The following is a 17,432-nucleotide window of genomic DNA, read 5'->3' as shown; positions in this document are numbered from 1 at the left end:
CAATAAGTCACTTTAATTTCTCACTTGAAAAAAAAAATGACATCATTGGTAATTTAGTTCTAAATGTTCTCACTAGTTACCACTGTTTCAATTCTTGGTACAAATTCATATTCTTTGTACAGTTAATCCCTTCTAACATGAAATATTCACTTAGTAGATAACAAAATAGACATGTAGACTGACATTAAGAGAGAAAAAAAACTTTTTAAATGCCACGTTATATAATAAGATTATGTTCTAATTGTGAGAACCTGTTCAGTTATTATGTGAATGATGTTCAAATGGCATTTTTACTCCTTAGGTCTCATACACTACCTGTTTCTACCAATATTTGAAAGACAGCATGTCTATCATTTATGTCTTATATAGATTTACAAATTTACATATTTATCTGTTTTGATCTGAGACTTGTAACATTTTATTCAGTTTTAATTCCTCCAGGTAATTTCCAGTAAATGTGTATCTTGGTTTACTTGTAGGCCATCTGAATTTATCTGGGTTATGTTTTTAATGATAACAATACAATATAATTTAATGACTCAGTTTCTAGAATTCCATGAATAAAATATGAATTTAATTTGCAAGACATTAATGAGGATCTCCAGTGTGTCCCCCCTTCTGATATCTTTTCAAAGAAATCTAATTATTTTTCACTCATTATTATGAAAGCTGTAAAAGTCAGGTCACATTTATTTGCATAAGCTGTATTTTTTAATCACTTTGAGAGATGCTAACTATTCCTTCAGAGAAGATTCAAAGAAAAAGAAAACAAGAAAACTAGGTCTGCTTTTAGCTGGCTTTGGACTTGACCACCCTGACTGTTAGTCTTTCATCTTCAGAAACTGGTGATAAAAGAACCTGGGTTTTCTTTCCACCTGCAGTATTCTATACATGGTGAACCCAAAATGAAGTCAAGAAGATTGGGGTTTTTTAAACCAGCCCTAGCCAAGAAATATATACAATCCATTGCTCTCTGGTATCCGATTCCCAAAATCTTATATATCAAAATAACCTTCAAATGTTTTATTACCATTTCCAAATACTTTAGAGGGCTCTATCAGTGTTCTTAAACAACTAGGTGTCTCATTGTGCACGTCCTTGTATGTGGTCACAAAACAATGACAAAGGGGCAGGTAACTACATACAAGCTGTTTAAGTTTCTCTTCAAAATTGTTACTTAAAAAAGAAGGTATCTGCTAACCTTTTAAAGTATTATCTGACAGGTACTGTGGTAACTATTTTATAAGTAGCAACTCACTTTTCCTGCATAAAAACTCTGTGAATAGTAATTATTAGATGATAGTGATGATGATGATGATGATGATCCCAATTTACAAGTGACAAAATGGACAAAGAGTGGTTAGGTAACTTGCTCAACTGTTACGTAAAGAGAACTCTATAATGAAGAACCCTTGGATTATTCTTAAGAGTGATGTTATTACTGGGTGTCTCTTTTTTTTATTCATTCAGAAGATATTTAGCTAATGCCAACTCTGTGCCAGATATTGTGCTGGGAACAAGAGACAGATGTCTAAATGTGAATAATACTTTCACAATGCTAAGCATCTGAATAAACCACCATTGCCGAAATACACGTGTGTATTAAGTAATTAGTTTATTTATTCAATTATACATTAAAGGTAGTGTCCATCAAGCACCTTTCAAAATGTCTTGCCTTTTTATAAAAGTCTGTTTCATAATACTGTTTCTACCTATTAAACAACTTAACAAGCATCTCCTATACAACTATATTAAAATGCTATGGGTATCACCTCTGGCTACAAAGAGCTTCCGTTGGATCTGTAGTGACGAACAAAGGTGGTGGATACAAGTGGACATTGGAGCACCAGAAACACACTCTTCACTAGTTTAGGTGTAATCTTCTCATTCACTTCTTTTGAAGATGGTTGCATTTGACAAATGCTTTTATTTAAAAAAGAAAAATGGGTCCTGGCCGGTTGGCTCAGCGGTAGAGCGTCAGCCTGGCGTGCGGGGGACCCGGGTTCGATTCCCGGCCAGGGCACATAGGAGAAGCGCCCATTTGCTTCTCCACCCCCCCCTCCTTCCTCTCTGTCTCTCTCTTCCCCTCCCGCAGCCAAGGCTCCATTGGAGCAAAGATGGCCCGGGCGCTGGGGGTGGCTTCTTGGCCGCTGCCCCAGGCGCTAGAGTGGCTCTGGTCGTGGCAGAGCGATGCCCCGGAGGGGCAGAGCATCGCCCCCTGGTGGGCAGAGCGTGGCCCCTGGTGGGCGTGCTGGGTGGATCCAGGTCAGGGGCATGCGGGAGTCTGTCTGACTGTCTCTCCCCATTTCCAGCTTCAGGAAAAAAAAAAAAAAAAGAAAGAAAGAAAAATGCCTTCTGGTTTTATTAATACCATTACTAATCTTTATCTACCACAAATTCAATTTCATGATGCATTTCTAACTATCTCAATGAATTCTAAGAGCAAATTGCTTCCCTTTTGTTATTTTAAACTACGTTATCAAAAGTAGAACTGCCATTCACGTAAAACAATTTCATAACTGAGAGATGCCTGCAAATGTCACGTGAGAAAGGCGGTTATATTTGAGATGAAACTCGGGACTGTGAGCATTCCCGTGGTCATGTTAGGACAGCTACAATCATAGAAAACAAGCAGTTAGCCTTTGGGACAGACGTCTCAGCTCTAAGGATTAGATAAAGAATATAATGAGGTAGATTAATGGGGAGAGAGAAGCTCTTTTCTGAGAATCTGCTTACAACGTCATTCCCTTAATACCTGGGCTTTCCTGTAAATTCAAAGTTTTATATGAAGCAGGACACTGTCTAACAAAACACAGAGCTCTAAATGAGATCATACTAATAAAAATGTTGGTAGCATGTAATATAGTAGAACTCTACAATATCGATTACAATATAATGTATGATATTTTCAACTAAACAAGCCTTTTAAAATCCTTAGCTATTTCTAATCCAAAAGCCTATAGTTGCAAAACCAGAAGTTCAGGTCTGAATCATGTTTCCAAAAAAATGGTATTTCTGCATAAGATAGAAAGTGTTGCTCCTATTATCAAGGAGGACTGCAGATTTCTAAAAATGATGAGATATTAACTAAGCTGTGCTATGGTTGAGGTGAATGTTCAAATCAAGTGTATTGCAGTTCTTTGAAAAAGGATTAGTTTCTACATTTTTTTGTTGAGATCTGACTCTGTCTTTGGAGGAAATGTGGTTTATTCAAAACCATAAGAGCTAAGAGTCAAAGGATTGTCATTCTGGTCCCCAGTGTTACAATAACTAGACACATGTCAGAAGGCAAAGAACTTAAGCAGGTTTTTTATTTGTTTTGTTGCTTTTGAAATTGGGGGGGCAATATCTGACCTATTCCCTATACTTGTAACAATTCAACTATAGGGATGCAAAAGTTCTTTCTTTTTTTTTTCTTTTTTGTATTTTTCTGAAGTGAGAAGTGGGGAGGCAGAGAGACAGACTCTTTGCATGTGCCTGACCAGGATCCACCTGACATGCCCACCAGGGGGCGATGCTCTCTTCCCATCTGGGGTAGTTGCTCTGTTGCAACCAGAACCATTCTATCACCTGAGGCAGAGACCATGGGGCCATCCTCAGCACCCGGGCCAACTTTGTTCCAATGGAGCCTTGGCTGCAGGAGGGGAAGAGAAAGATAGGGAGAAAGGAGAGGGGGAAGGGTGGAGAAGCAAATGGGTGCTTCTCCTGTGTATCCTGGCTAGGTATTGAACCTGGGACTTCCACACGCTGGGCCAATGCTCTACCACTGAACCAACTGGCCAGGGCCAATGCAAAAGTCCTTTGAAGAATTCAAAGACTGTGATATACAAAGATAATGTATGCTTTTGGGAGGAGGCAGGGGCTGTGGGTGGAATAGTTTGTATAATGTTAATATTCACAAGATTTCATTACATGCTTCCCTGTACAACATGGTTTACAATCTAATACGTGCTTATTCATTGCAGTTATATGTGCGCTTACTGCTTAGGATATGTGTGCTTATTCTACTCTGCCCCATGGATATTTGAAAATATCCTTATAACAGAGGGCATGTCTTTATTATATAGACTCCTGTCCCCAGCATCTGTGTACTGATGAGCATAGTCACTCTGTAAACAATTGTTGAATGAATAGAAGCATACCTCATAAATTAACTATGCATTGATAGTGTGCACCATGCATTTGTATTTATTTATTACAAGTGTTGGAATCAATGTTGCTTTGAGGTTTGTTTTGAGGACGTATTCTAGGAATTCAGATATGCTGCAAAACCAAATTTGGAGATCCTGTCTATGAGTGTTAACATATTGATGACTTACTTCTTAACAATCACTTCTCTTCTGACTTGAAACTCAAATACATTGTAATTCATTAATATAATCAATATAAATATTTTATATTGGGGGAGAGTTTGAGAGCATGTAGTGCTGTCCTGATAATGTAAATGATTTTTCTCTTTCTCTGTCTTCTCTTAGAATGCCATCCAGGGTTATGTCATAATACAATAATGTTTGAGAGAATGAGATTCATAATCAGATAAACCTAGGTCCAAGTCCCAACTATGCCATGTCCTGGTTCAAAGACTTAATGTGAGCTGTTCATTTCCCTAAGTCTTGGATGCGTCTTGTGGGCCTAAGTATACTTTCCTCATGAGTTTGTTGTAAGGACTAAGTGTGGTAATGAGCTTGAGGTTCTTAGCATGGTACCTAACGTATAATAATAGCCTTTTGCTGTAGCTATTATCATTCACATAGTTCCTCTTCTAAACTTCATTCTTTCTGTCTTTGTTTGTCTCTGTGTATGTACCTGTTTGTGTGTGAATGTGTTTTATTTGACAGATGGATACACGACCGATGACATTGAGTTTTACTGGCGTGGGGACGATAACGCGGTCACGGGAGTAACCAAGATTGAACTGCCACAGTTCTCTATCGTAGATTACAAACTTATCACCAAGAAGGTCGTTTTTTCCACAGGTTTGTATCAGGGAAGAGGGTTAAGGTAAAAGGGTCTTCATCATCTTTGGTAGAAGGGGTTCATTTATTTTAGGGTTGGGTCCCAGGGAAGGATGGTGACCCTACAGACTGAGATCTGCTGAGAACCTTCCAGTTCCCCATCAAGCCCACTGCTTATTTGAAACTCATACAGTTATTTTCTGGAAGGCACTCCCAGCAAAGCTGAGAGAGTTATCCCTGTGTCTCTCATTGGCCAGAGAAGGGACTAATTGTTGGAGACAGAATGTAAAACAAAACGAAGACCTGGGTCACTCGTTCCCCCATTTTTCTGCATCTCACAGAATTGATCATAATTCTTTCCGATATACTAGGGATAACCAAATCACAGTTCACTCAAGTCTGACCACAGTGGAATGAATACTCTAAAGAGCATAGGGTAAGAGAATTGCACACTTCCATCAAAGGGTAGGAATTTCTTTCTGGAGCGCGACATCCCGTTTTGGAGCTAAAAACCCTTTCAGACCTTGAGACGATCTTGATGCCTTCATCGTCCTTAACCTTCCAGTATTTAGGCTGCCAAACACGGTTTCATCAGCACAAATTTTTAGCAAGAAAGCCCGGAAAGGTAGTAATTTGCTCCATCATCATTAAGGAGAACTATAACAAGCCCATAGGTATACCGCCCTTTATGTGTTTTTCTCATTGAAATGAATTCCCCATTAGAAAGAGCGAGTACCATAACTATACATGTGGAGTTTCTCCTCTGCTGAGGATTCAGGCACTTCCTGTCCCTGCGAAGAACTTCAAGCAAGAGTTATATGGCTTAGTAAGAAATCAATGTAGCCTCTTGCTTAAAAAAAAAAAAAAGAACAATAATAACAGAAACTTTTCCTAAGTATGAAGTACTTCGAATCTCTGAACTTCTGTAGAAATGAGTTCCTACTTAAAATACTCTCATTTTAATATTATGACACTTGGTTTAGCCCAAGGCTAGACAAGGCTTTCTTTCAATTAGTAAGAATGTCCTACCCCCAGCCACACACACTGTTTATCATTATGAATCATTTATGTTCTTCAACTGTGTCCTGTTAGATATACTGTCTAATGAGTGAATCTCAGATCACAATCACAGTACCCCGCTTCAGAAATGTGATCCTTTACTTATATGCCCCACAGCTATTACTCAGGAATAGTGAGTCTCCCCCATTGAGTGTATCAGGGGTCCCTTTAGAACTTTGATGGCTGCAGTGATTTTAGGGGAAAAGTAATAATGCATTCACATGAAAACCTTCACAAAATTTCAGGGAGCTGCTTCATTACCTGAAGTATAGCCATTGCTCCCAGATTCAAAATCATCCTGGGGCTTTGTGAAGAGATGCCTTCTGTTCTCATCTCAGTGTGCAGTCTATTCTTATATCCAAAAAAGAACTTGGATAGACTTGCAGAGAAACACCTGAGAGAGGAAAAGGACTGTCCCAAATTGTCTTGTCATCACAGTTACAGAGAATGAGTATCTTTGATCCATGGACGAGGCTGAGCAGAGAAAACCAGGAATCCTTTTAATTTCTGATGAGTATGGGATATAGTCAACATGGAGTCACTCCTGCTGATTACGGACCCAGTGTTCTCAGACCTCGTTTGCAGAGGACAGTGCTCTTCAGCGGGAGCTAAAATCAAAGTTAGGAAGGCATCCAAACTGTTGACGGGCCTTTAAAGAAAAGTGTCCTACAAGTGTTGATGCATAATGCTGATATCCTAAAACTGTCTTTCTAGGTTCCTATCCCAGGTTGTCCCTCAGCTTTAAGCTGAAGAGGAACATTGGTTACTTTATCCTGCAAACGTACATGCCTTCCATCCTCATCACCATCCTCTCCTGGGTCTCCTTCTGGATTAATTATGACGCTTCAGCTGCAAGAGTGGCATTAGGTAAGCCATTTTCTATCCACTTGTGGAGTTTGGCTGTGTGTGTGTGTGTGTGTGTGTGTGTGTGTGTGTGTGTGTGTCTACAAACACACTTTTCTTCCCCTGGAATCTGTGACGCATGATGAAACCAGACTGCACGCATTACAAGGATTTGACTCTGAGACTTCGGGTGATCTGATTCAGCATCAAATCAATTAAACACATACTAAAGCTCTTTCATGTCAAAATTAGTTAATGAAATAGCTGTTGGTAATGAAATTAGTCTCATCAGTGTGATATTTTTATTGAAGCATAGTTCATGTAATATTGCTTGATAATTATTAAATTAGTATCTGTGCTTCCTTACCTGGGAAGCCCTCTCTTCCATCTTTTTTTTTTTTTTCCTCTGAGCAAGAAACCAAGAAACTAATGTGCAACAAATAGATAAGCAGAAAGAGTTGTAAAGCATTATGAATATTTCGGAGTGGCACGGCAGAGGAAAACCAAGTTAAAATTTTGGAAAATCATCTATAGCATCACTTATGCTCGATTTCTCTTTTGTCATAAGACAAAAGGAAGAGAATAAACTAAGATTTCATGGACAGTTTTATGTCACTGACTCCAGGTAGGGTAAATTTATGACCTTTTACACAATCTTTATTATTTTGAGTTCTAATCCCTTTAAATGTTGAATTGTTAACTCCTACCCCATGAGACCTCAATCCAATTGTTACTTCCTTGGTGAAATCATGTAGTTATTCATTCAGCTGGTATTTGTGGAACACCTGCTCCGTGCCATGCTCGATATACCAGGCATTGGAGGCACAGCCATGCTCTTCTGGAAGTAATGTTCTAAAGCTGTAAAAGATAGACAACAGATTGAATAGCCCTGCAAAGTATATAATGTGGTAAGTCCATGGAGGGAAATAAGGTAGGGGGAGGTTGGTTAGGCCAGGGGGTGCAGTTTAGAACTATCAGGGTAGACCGGTGGTTCTCAACCTTTCTAATGCCATGACCCCGCAATACAGTTCCTCATGTTGCGGTGACCCCAAACCAAAAAATAATTTGGGGGGCTACTTCATAACTGTAATTTTGCTACAGTTATGATTCGGAATGTAAATACCTGATATGCATTATGTATTTTCCGATGGCTTTAGGCGACCCCTGTGTTTTGGTCGTTCGACCCCCGCCGGGGTCACGACCCACAGGTTGAGAACCGCTGGGGTAGACCTTTCTCAGAAATCGTCAGTGGAATGAAGACTTGAAGAGGACAAAAAGCCACAGTTTTCTGGACAAGAAAATTTCAGGCCATGAGCATGTCAATGAGGTGGCCAGAGAGGCAGGTGCAGAGAAAGTTCTGAAGTAAAGACAATGTATATGAGAGGGGACGAAAAAGAATATGAAGTGGTTTGGAGGTCAGCAGAAGGGCTTCTCTTGTATGCTGAACCATCAGTCATTGAGTGAAGAAGTAACGGGATTTGATTTTAATTGGAAAGGGATCATTTTCACTGCTCTGTTGAGCTTACACTGTGGCAGTTCAAGGATGGAAGGGAGAAGCAGTGACCTCCTGTCCTGAGTCAAGTCCTTGTGATTTAACCTCTTAAAATAAGATAGAGCTCCCCTTTGTCGACCAACCACTATTATAACTTATATTTACTTGGTTTGTGGTGTCATTTTCCTCATGGTACTGAAAGATTCTTTGGAGAAAGGTCCATCCCTAATTTTGATTCTATCACATCTGTAGTGTTTCTCATGGTGAATGGTGTTTAGTAAATATTTGCTGAATGGAGGAATTAATGAAAATTATAACAATCTCATTTCAAAGTGAAAACGTGTACTCTATTTTATGTCTACTACAGAAACAATAAGTAATTTATTTACTTTTAAAATAATTTTTTTTATTTTATGTTAACGATTTATTGCTTGGTCAGAAATACCTTAAAATGAGATTTAGACAAGCAATAAAAGCAGCATTGTCAGTTTTATGATATACTATATGTGTCATACAGGATAATCTTCAGGTAACATAATTAAAGGAAAAATGAAATTTGAAAATGTTTCCAAAAGACTAATCTTGTAAAAAAGACATGAGAACTGTATAAGACACCTCGCTCTGAAGCAAGACCAAGAATTGTCTGGCCATATTCAGAGACAAATGCTCAATTTATTTTTTCTGTGTATGTTTTGTGAGAATGTATAAAACCAAGACAAAAAATTATGATGTTATTAGAGAAAGTAAATAAATCAGGAAACTTATGTTCCAAAAAACAAAATCATAGAAATGAAACTTAACTTCTGGGATAGGTTATTACGTAGTGTTTAAGGACACAGATTTCTGAATCAGAGATTCCAGTTCAGATGTTGATGGTATAACCTTCCATTGGTGTGATCTTGACCCTGATTTCTGTCTATTTTTACAAAGCTGGAACTTACCATACTCAGGGCTTTGGACCCCCAGGGCTTTGTCCAGCAGATCTCTGTCCATCCCTTCAATTATACCATTGAGAGAAACCACTCCCCACCAAAGAGATGCTCACTCATCTGAACAAATAATTACAGTTACACGTGCCATCACCTAGGGTGCCATTTTCCATAAAAAATCTTGTAATTCTTCTATGTAATTTACCTATTTCTACATGCCTACATGTCCAATCTAGAACCATGAGGGTTAAATTTCAACTTCTCTATTACCCTCCAACTCCAGTTTCCAAATTTTTACAATCATTTGCCTATCTCATCTATATAGTGCATTGATTGATTGTAGGACTGTTGTGATTATTTCATTTCCTCTTCATAACAGATTATTCTGAAAAACTCTTAACAGGTATTTTTATTCTGTATACCTGCCTTATATGCTTCTCTCTCCCCACACTGCTACCAGAGGGATTATCACAAACACAGTGTGTCTTTATAGCTCCCTGCTTCAAGCTGCTCAGTGGCCCCACATTGCCTATCATTTCAAGTTCAAAGTCGTCATAGGCTGTGTGTACATGGTTCTCCATTCGGCAGCCTTACTTAACCATCCTGTCCTCGCCATTCTTTCTATTACATCCTCACGTCTCCACGTTGGCTTTCTTGAGAGTCCTTCGGTGAGCTGTACCCTTTCACCCCACACATCCAGCCTCCCTGTGCCCAGAAAGCTCTCTCTCCACCACCAATGCCCTTAGGTCTAATGTCACTTTTGACCTTCAGCCCTTGGTTGCCTGGGTGGCTCCCACTCATTCTTCAAAATGCAGCTCCAAATCTCACCCCCTGCTCTCTGCCTGGCCGTGTCACAAGGCTAGCAGGGTTTGTTCCGTATTCTCCAATACTCAGTCTACACATGTGTCTAACACGGCAGCAGCTAATCCAGTCTTTACTCCCCTCCCACTAGATATATATCTAGAAAATCTAATTAAAGAAGGGTTCTAACATGGTTAATGTGTACTGTAACTTAGTGATTTCTGCCTGTCTCCGGGGCCTATCCCCGAGCTGGTAAGCAGTAAGCGCCCCGTGAATATGTCGCGGTATCTATGAATGAGTCAAGGAGGACAGTCTTTCATCCAGCTATTACGAGAGCAGCAAGGAAATAGGAGCATTATTCTCCTCACTCTCACTTTCTTCCCGCCAGGAATTACAACTGTCCTTACGATGACCACCATCAACACCCACCTCCGGGAGACCCTCCCTAAAATCCCCTATGTGAAGGCCATTGACATGTACCTGATGGGCTGCTTTGTCTTTGTGTTCATGGCCCTTCTGGAGTATGCTTTGGTCAATTACATCTTCTTCGGAAGGGGGCCCCAGCGCCAGAAGAAGGCCGCGGAGAAGGCTGCCAGCGCCAACAGCGAGAAGATGCGCCTGGATGTCAACAAGGTAAGCCGGAGGGCAAGCCCTCTGCTTCCTAAACCCGGGAAAGAGTGCCAGCAATCCAGGTGAAACGTCTTATTTAACAAGTGAGGAAGCCAAGGCCCCAGGGAAGAGAATGGGCAGTTTCCCCAAATCATTGAGATAATCAGTGAGGAAGGCACAATGACAGCCCAAATTCGTGACACCACACTTAGATGTCCTTTACCGTGTGCTCACTTTGACAGCACATGCCCGAGATGTCCTTCACCGAACACGAGGGTTGCCTACACCGTAGGCATTGGAAAACCACCTTTGTGACTTTTTCAGGATGTGAGCGTGATGAGTATTCTTATTTACTTTGTATTTATTTAAATTTACTCACATTATTTACATTGATTTATATTCATATCACATAAATTGGTATTACTTGCTAAAAGATCATCGTAAGTATAAATAAGTAAAAATGTAATGGTGTGATTAAATTTAAGGTTGTGCTAGACGAAGTCTCTGGGCCTGGCCTCTGCATTGGCTTTGATTTAGAAGGAGATAACCAAGTGCAGAGATGGGTTTGAGACCTCCCAGCAACACGCCGAGACTTTCTCCTTGAAGTCATCAGAAGGATAGAAAGGGAAATGGAGGGGGAGAAAAGAATTATTTTCCCCTTAAGTGACAGATAAGTGCTCAATGCCTTGCACAGGTACCACTTAAAGTCACTGGAGCATTGGACCACTATCCTGCTTAAGTCAGGCATAGTCGAAGAATAATTCCCAATGGTTCTCAACCCTCAGTGTCTGATTGAATGACTGGGGGGACATTAAAAATACTGAAGTCTGGGTTTCTCCCCCAGAAATTCTGATGTGATTTTCCTGGGGTGTGTGTTCCTGGGCATCATAGTTCAGAGTGCTGGAACTAGGAGAATAGTAGTACTTTTAAACCATCTGGAACTATTAACCATACCTCTAATTATTGAATGGATGACTTCATATTTCCAATGTCAACTTAATCCCATGGAGCAAACACCATAAATGGTGTCTACCATTGAGTTTTAGTTGGAGCAAATCCAGTGAAAGCTTGTGACTCACTGTTAACACGTATCCATAAGTCTGATCATTGATTTTGGACTATTATCTAATCAAAGGCATTCCTTTCCTGGGAGATGGTATTTGTAAAGATGCTCATCTGAAGTATGGCTCTTGAAAGCCAATGATCTTCAGGTCTGGGAAGCTGTCAGTTTCTTTCCAATGTCTGAGGTTTCACTTACTGAACACTGTCAATAGATTCCAACGTAGCAGAATGGCTCGCTCAGGTTATCAAAGGAGAGCGCTATTTAAACCTATTTTGTGATTGTCCTGATACAGCGGCCTTAATAAAGAAAAGAAACTGAATAAATAAATAAAAGCTATCTCATAGGACGGCCATTGGAAATGAGGCTAAATCAATTGCTTAATGCAAAGCTGACTTAATAACATCTGATCTTTTTCTCACTTGCATCTATCCTATTTTTTTCTTCATACCAATTTGCATTTAAATGACAAATTTGAGAGCCAGAGAGTGGCAGTTTTACAGCAAACAGAGCCTTGGAGAGCTTCGGAGAGATTCAAATTCAGTGAGCTGAGATGGGGGTGCCCCACAGAGATGTACAAGCTCACCCTCTTGGTTAAAGTTGGACCCACAGTTCAAACATAGATTCTGAGGGAACAATAGATATACCTGGAGTTCTTCTAGAACAGTGGTCCTTAAAACACACAGGCAGATCTGTCCCCAGAGAATCTTTGGCCGTGTCGGTAGATATGATGGATTGTCAAAAGTGGAGGGAGGGGATTGCTACTGGTATCTAATGGGTAGGGGCCAGGGATGCTACTGAACGTCTACAGTGTGTTTGTGTTACACAGCCTGCCTGTAACAAAGAATTAGCCATCCCAGAACATCAATATCACTAAGCTAAAAAACCCCTGCTCTGTCTAGTCTAGTCCCCTGGTTTTAAACAGGAGACACTGAATCCCAGAAACAAGAGGTTTGTCCAAGTCTTAAAACTCTTTAAGTCATATTGTTTCTCCTCCTTCTTTTGATTAACAAGCATAGTCTCATGACATCTGGAGTTACTATTTAGCACAATGTCACTAAAGAAATATTTCAGTAGGTCAGGTTCATGAGTTACTCTCTGTTTAATAATTGTGGGTCAATAGGCAAAAGAAAATCAGCCTTGCTCACCTTCCGTTTCCTCATCTGTGAAATAGGGTTCGTTCCTCTTTCAAAAGTTCTTATGAAAATTATTTGTGATAATGTCTAGAGAGGGTAACATAGTCCCCAGTACCTGGTAAGCACACAGTAAGTGGTAAATAATAGTACAATATTAAAATATCATAAACAGTGAACATTATTACTTTGCAAAAATAAAATTGACAGACTCCAGACCTGTTGGCGAAGCATGCTTGTGCATTTTATTTGAATAGCATGTAGGATGTAGGATGCCGTCCCATCCCTAAAAGAGGGAATTATCCACAGAGGAATATAGTATTTCAGCTCGGAAGTTGTGAAGTCAAAGCAGGGTAATCATTTGTCAACAGGGATTAGCTTTAAAATCTATAGCAAATGAACTACTTCAGACTATATCAATTATTTCTTAGATCAAACAGCTGTCTTGACTTGATGAAAACAAAAAGGTGACCATCTAGCAGGTTAGACTCCCACGGGGTCTTTTTGAACCCAGCATGAAAGGTGGGGGGAGAGCCATGCTGGGTCCTGATTGCACAGGGCTTGCTTTTGTGTGAGTGGCATGAATAATGCCACTCTAGTTTTTTTTATCAGGAGTGTCCTTCTTCTCCAACTGTAATTCTACAGTTGTTCCCCTACCCCCCCAACCCCACCCCCGAAGATTGGGCACATTCAATCAACTAAGTATTGTAGTCTGATGACTTTTTCATCTCCCTTTTGTTGGTTTGCTAGAGAAGGAGGCGATGGGTTATCCAATGTGACTTTTGTGCTGTGCTCCCTGTGTCCCTGGGTCGGGGCTGAATGAATGCGGGAGCCCATGTGGCCCCCACGGCGTTCTCTCCCAGTTTTCTGCTCTTCTCTGCATTCATTTCCTGTCTTTATTTTAACAAGAGTCTCTGCAGCCCTCAACCAGTTTTTATTCTGTCGTTTAACTAATGCAAAACCTGAAACTCTTAAGGAAAGTCAAATATTCGAGGTCGCAGAACAGAGCTGACAAAATTTCAGAGACTTGGGTTGGGTTTCCTGGTTCCTCATCCAATGGAGGACCCACTGTGCTCACCAGTGAAAAATTATACAAAATTAAAAAGCTGATTCCCCATTAGTGTATCTATTCATTTCATCTCACACACCCACCTGTCTACCCATGAGGGTCCATGACTGACAAGCAGTGTCACTGTCACAATTGTCTTCATGTGTCAAATTAAGTTGTAAAATACTAAGGTTTTTAAAATAAACCTCAAATCACCAAGAGGTCTACTGCCCAATTTTTTTCCCAAGTGTCTTCTGGAGTAGTAAAAGAATCTTCATCCTAGTGTTATTAGAGTCCTTCCTAACATCCCTCACGTCCTTCAATTTTATGTGTACGTGTGTATGTGTGTGTGTGTGTATGTGTGTATTATAGAATTTGCTTTGGATTAATTTCACCTCTTTTTCTAATGTCTTCAAGTTTTTAGCTCTCCTTTTTTTTTTTCATTTCAGCTTTACGTTATTTTCTTGTTCATTTTTCTACCAATAACTCAGCATATACATATTTGGGAGTTTAGTTACTCCTGCCTTTCCACCAGGCTGAATCTTGCATAGCTGAAATGCTTCCAGTATCTTTATTGTTGAGAGACCCACCACCACCAATTTTCCAAAAAAAAAAGCTGCACCAGAAACACCTCAATGTGGAAGCATTCTTCATTCTGCGTTTATGGGTGTTGTGAGGCTTGGTGTTGTCTTTATCCGTTGTGCCTAACTTGATGTTATACAAAGGCACTGAGATCTTTTAAGTCTATTTATTGCTAGTGTTTAAAAATTTTTTTAATTATACATTGAAAAGATACAACTAATTAGAAGTCCTAGTCTCTGTGAATATCGGTCTTTCTAAAGACCAGTAGCATGTATCTGTCTCCAGTTTACTTTAACCACCAATCCACATTCAGTGGCATCAGACGACTTGATTAGCACATTTTCTACTTTGTGTTCCATATTTTCTATAAAGGTATTGAACAAAATGGAACCCAAAATCGATCCTTGTGGGACCCAACTGGGAACTTCTCCCCAACTATGCAGACTACCAATTATGATTTCTCTCTGTATACAGTTAGATAGCCAGTTTTTAATCCATTTATCTGTATTTCTGTTGGGGCCAATTTGTTTAGCTCTTCCCTTTAAAATAATATGTGTGGTCTTTGCAGATGACTTGTGGACTTGTACCCACAGAGACTTGGGAATAAGTGAAGTGTTTTTGCAAGGGTTTAATGGAGTTTTCCCTGTTTTGCTTGTATAATGTACAGCTGCAATGAATCTGAGCTTCCCTGGTCCATTCAGTCGTTATTGTTGTGTAAGGAATAAACCAAGTGGATCGTCTCTCCTTGGACTGAGAGGACAGACGTCAGCACAGGCTCTGGCATTCCTTAGTGTTCTTGTGTTCATTTCTTTTAGTGGACTAGGTAGGGAATTGTCCATTGCTTCTATTGATTGGCTCAGAATTCAGTGTTTTGTCTGAGATTATTGATTTGTGCCTAGGAATGTTACATTTGCATCAAGTCCTTGTTGATTTGTTGTTATTTATTTTACAAATAAGGAAAATCTTGGCAGACCCAGCACGATGTTATTGAGGTAGATATTGAGATTGTTCCTCATCAAAACTCTGAAATGAAATTTTTCCACAGAAAGCCTATTGGCTAAACCTAGAGTTTAGTTTCTGAATCCCCATCTTTACGATTCTTAATTGGCAAATCGTCATTCATATTGGCCTCCATATTGAAGGAGGAGGAGGGGAACAGTCACCATTCTACCTTGTCACATGCTACTGTCCAACTCGAGGTTTTTAACATATCTATTTCTCAGTGAGGCAGTGAATGATATTAAAAGTCTGTGACCCTTTCTCAGGAGAATTTGATGCCAGATGAGCTGTTGTAATTGTATCTTCTGAGTATCATGTCCTTAGTTTTATTGCTCTGACCCCAAATTTTTTGAGAACCATTGTTATTGCCTTTGGGGTAGGAAACCAGTATGGTTAACCTATTAAATTAACATTTTGCTTCAGTATGTGGTTTTTTAACTTCATTACTGGTTGTATTAAATCTGGTAATGGGGTCCGATAAATGCTATTTACTAGATTCCATCGCTATTGTAGTCCTAATTCCCTCAACATCCTGTCCCTGCAATGTCATCGCTCAGGCTGTCTCGTTTGTGTTGCTGCTGCTGTTCTTGTTTTGAATTCTAGCTACTGTTTTTGAAATTGAAGTAGACTGATTTGATTGGGCCGTATTCTGGGTAGAATGCTAATGATTTAGAAGAAAATGTTGGACAGCTGGAGTTTGGGTTGATGATAAAAACAGTTGTATTTTTTTTTTTTCAAAATTAAAATCAAAGTATACTACATGATTGGCCTAATGACTGGGTAAAGTTACATGAAAAATCCTCAGATCATGAGGCTGTTTTAAAGAACACTTGCTTCTTTGGTGCATTAAACTGATCAGTGGATGGCTGGTAAGGACGGTAGTCGCTGATGACATGTTAAAGAGAGAACGCTCAACAATTTACATTGAAATACGAAATCTTAATGTCCTCTGCTTTTATATTTTCCTTTGTTGGGTATGTCTTTACTCTGTCCCCTGAGTTATCTTTTCGGTTCATATTTAAAGTGTGAAATAAGGACTGGTTTTCAAAACTCTGAATAATGAGCGGTTAAACCTCTGATGTGTAAATGCACCAGGATGTATGTGACAGTCCTGGGGGGGGGGGGTACACCGGGAAGGTGGCACTTTATTGAATCAGACTGAACTGGACTCCTGTTCTGGCGGGGTCTTCCGTGAGCTGCGTGTGACCTGCACCATGTTTAACCTCTCCATCCGTGCCTCGGGTTCTTCAACTGAAAATGGAAACCCTGATTTCTGCCTCACTGAGCTACTGAGAGGATCAAATGAGATAGTTGAGGGCCTTATGTGGCACCAGGCAAAGAGCACTCAATAGACAGTTGCTATTATCCTGGAGGTGGTCATAGGGGGTGTGTAGGCTTCTCAGGGATTTTTTTTTTTTTTTTTTTTAGCTCTGTTACTATTTTTCTGATTGTGAAATTAATTTATGATCCTTTTTTTAAAATGTATGAAAGGCAAAGCAAACCACCTAAACTCACACCCCCGGATATAATCACTAACATTGCCTTGTATTCACATCAGGGACATACTTTTATATAAGTAATTTTGCTCTGCTATTGTGTGTACTGCTATTTTCCACTTACCTTTAAATATCTTTAAATATAAGTATACATCATTTCTAATAGCTATAAGAGGCTTTATTGTGTTTATGTACCATAATTTATGTAACAAGCACCTGTTGTTAGTTATGTGCATTGTTTCTAAGTGGTTTTCCATTGTAAACAAGTCTAACATAAGTATCCATTGCTGACATGTTTGTACACTACTGACTCCTACTCTAGTTCTTAAAATGGAGTTTCTAGGTCAAAAAGTATATGCCTTTAAAACAGTGATACGTATTGCCAAGTTGTTCCCTAGAAAATTTCAGCTATAGTTTACAAACCAA

At 39.6% G+C, this 17,432-nt stretch overlaps 1 protein-coding gene across 3 annotated transcripts in view; it reads left to right on the top strand.

The window, feature by feature from the left end:
• The window catches only part of GABRB2 (gamma-aminobutyric acid type A receptor subunit beta2), a 213,522-nt gene that overhangs the window by 167,746 nt on the left and 28,344 nt on the right, over window positions 1-17,432 (top strand). For all 3 annotated transcript variants that reach the window (XM_066341518.1, XM_066341515.1, XM_066341517.1), the window contains 3 exons: window positions 4,839-4,976; window positions 6,729-6,881; window positions 10,468-10,712. In XM_066341518.1, the coding sequence (XP_066197615.1) occupies window positions 4,839-4,976; window positions 6,729-6,881; window positions 10,468-10,712 (536 nt within the window). The remainder of the gene's footprint in view (window positions 1-4,838; window positions 4,977-6,728; window positions 6,882-10,467; window positions 10,713-17,432) is intronic.

This window comes from Saccopteryx leptura, chromosome 6 (assembly GCF_036850995.1).
Source record: "Saccopteryx leptura isolate mSacLep1 chromosome 6, mSacLep1_pri_phased_curated, whole genome shotgun sequence".
Lineage (NCBI taxonomy): Eukaryota > Metazoa > Chordata > Mammalia > Chiroptera > Emballonuridae > Saccopteryx > Saccopteryx leptura.
The sequence above is the reverse complement of the archived record's forward strand: the minus strand, read 5'-3'. Positions and strand labels throughout refer to the sequence as shown.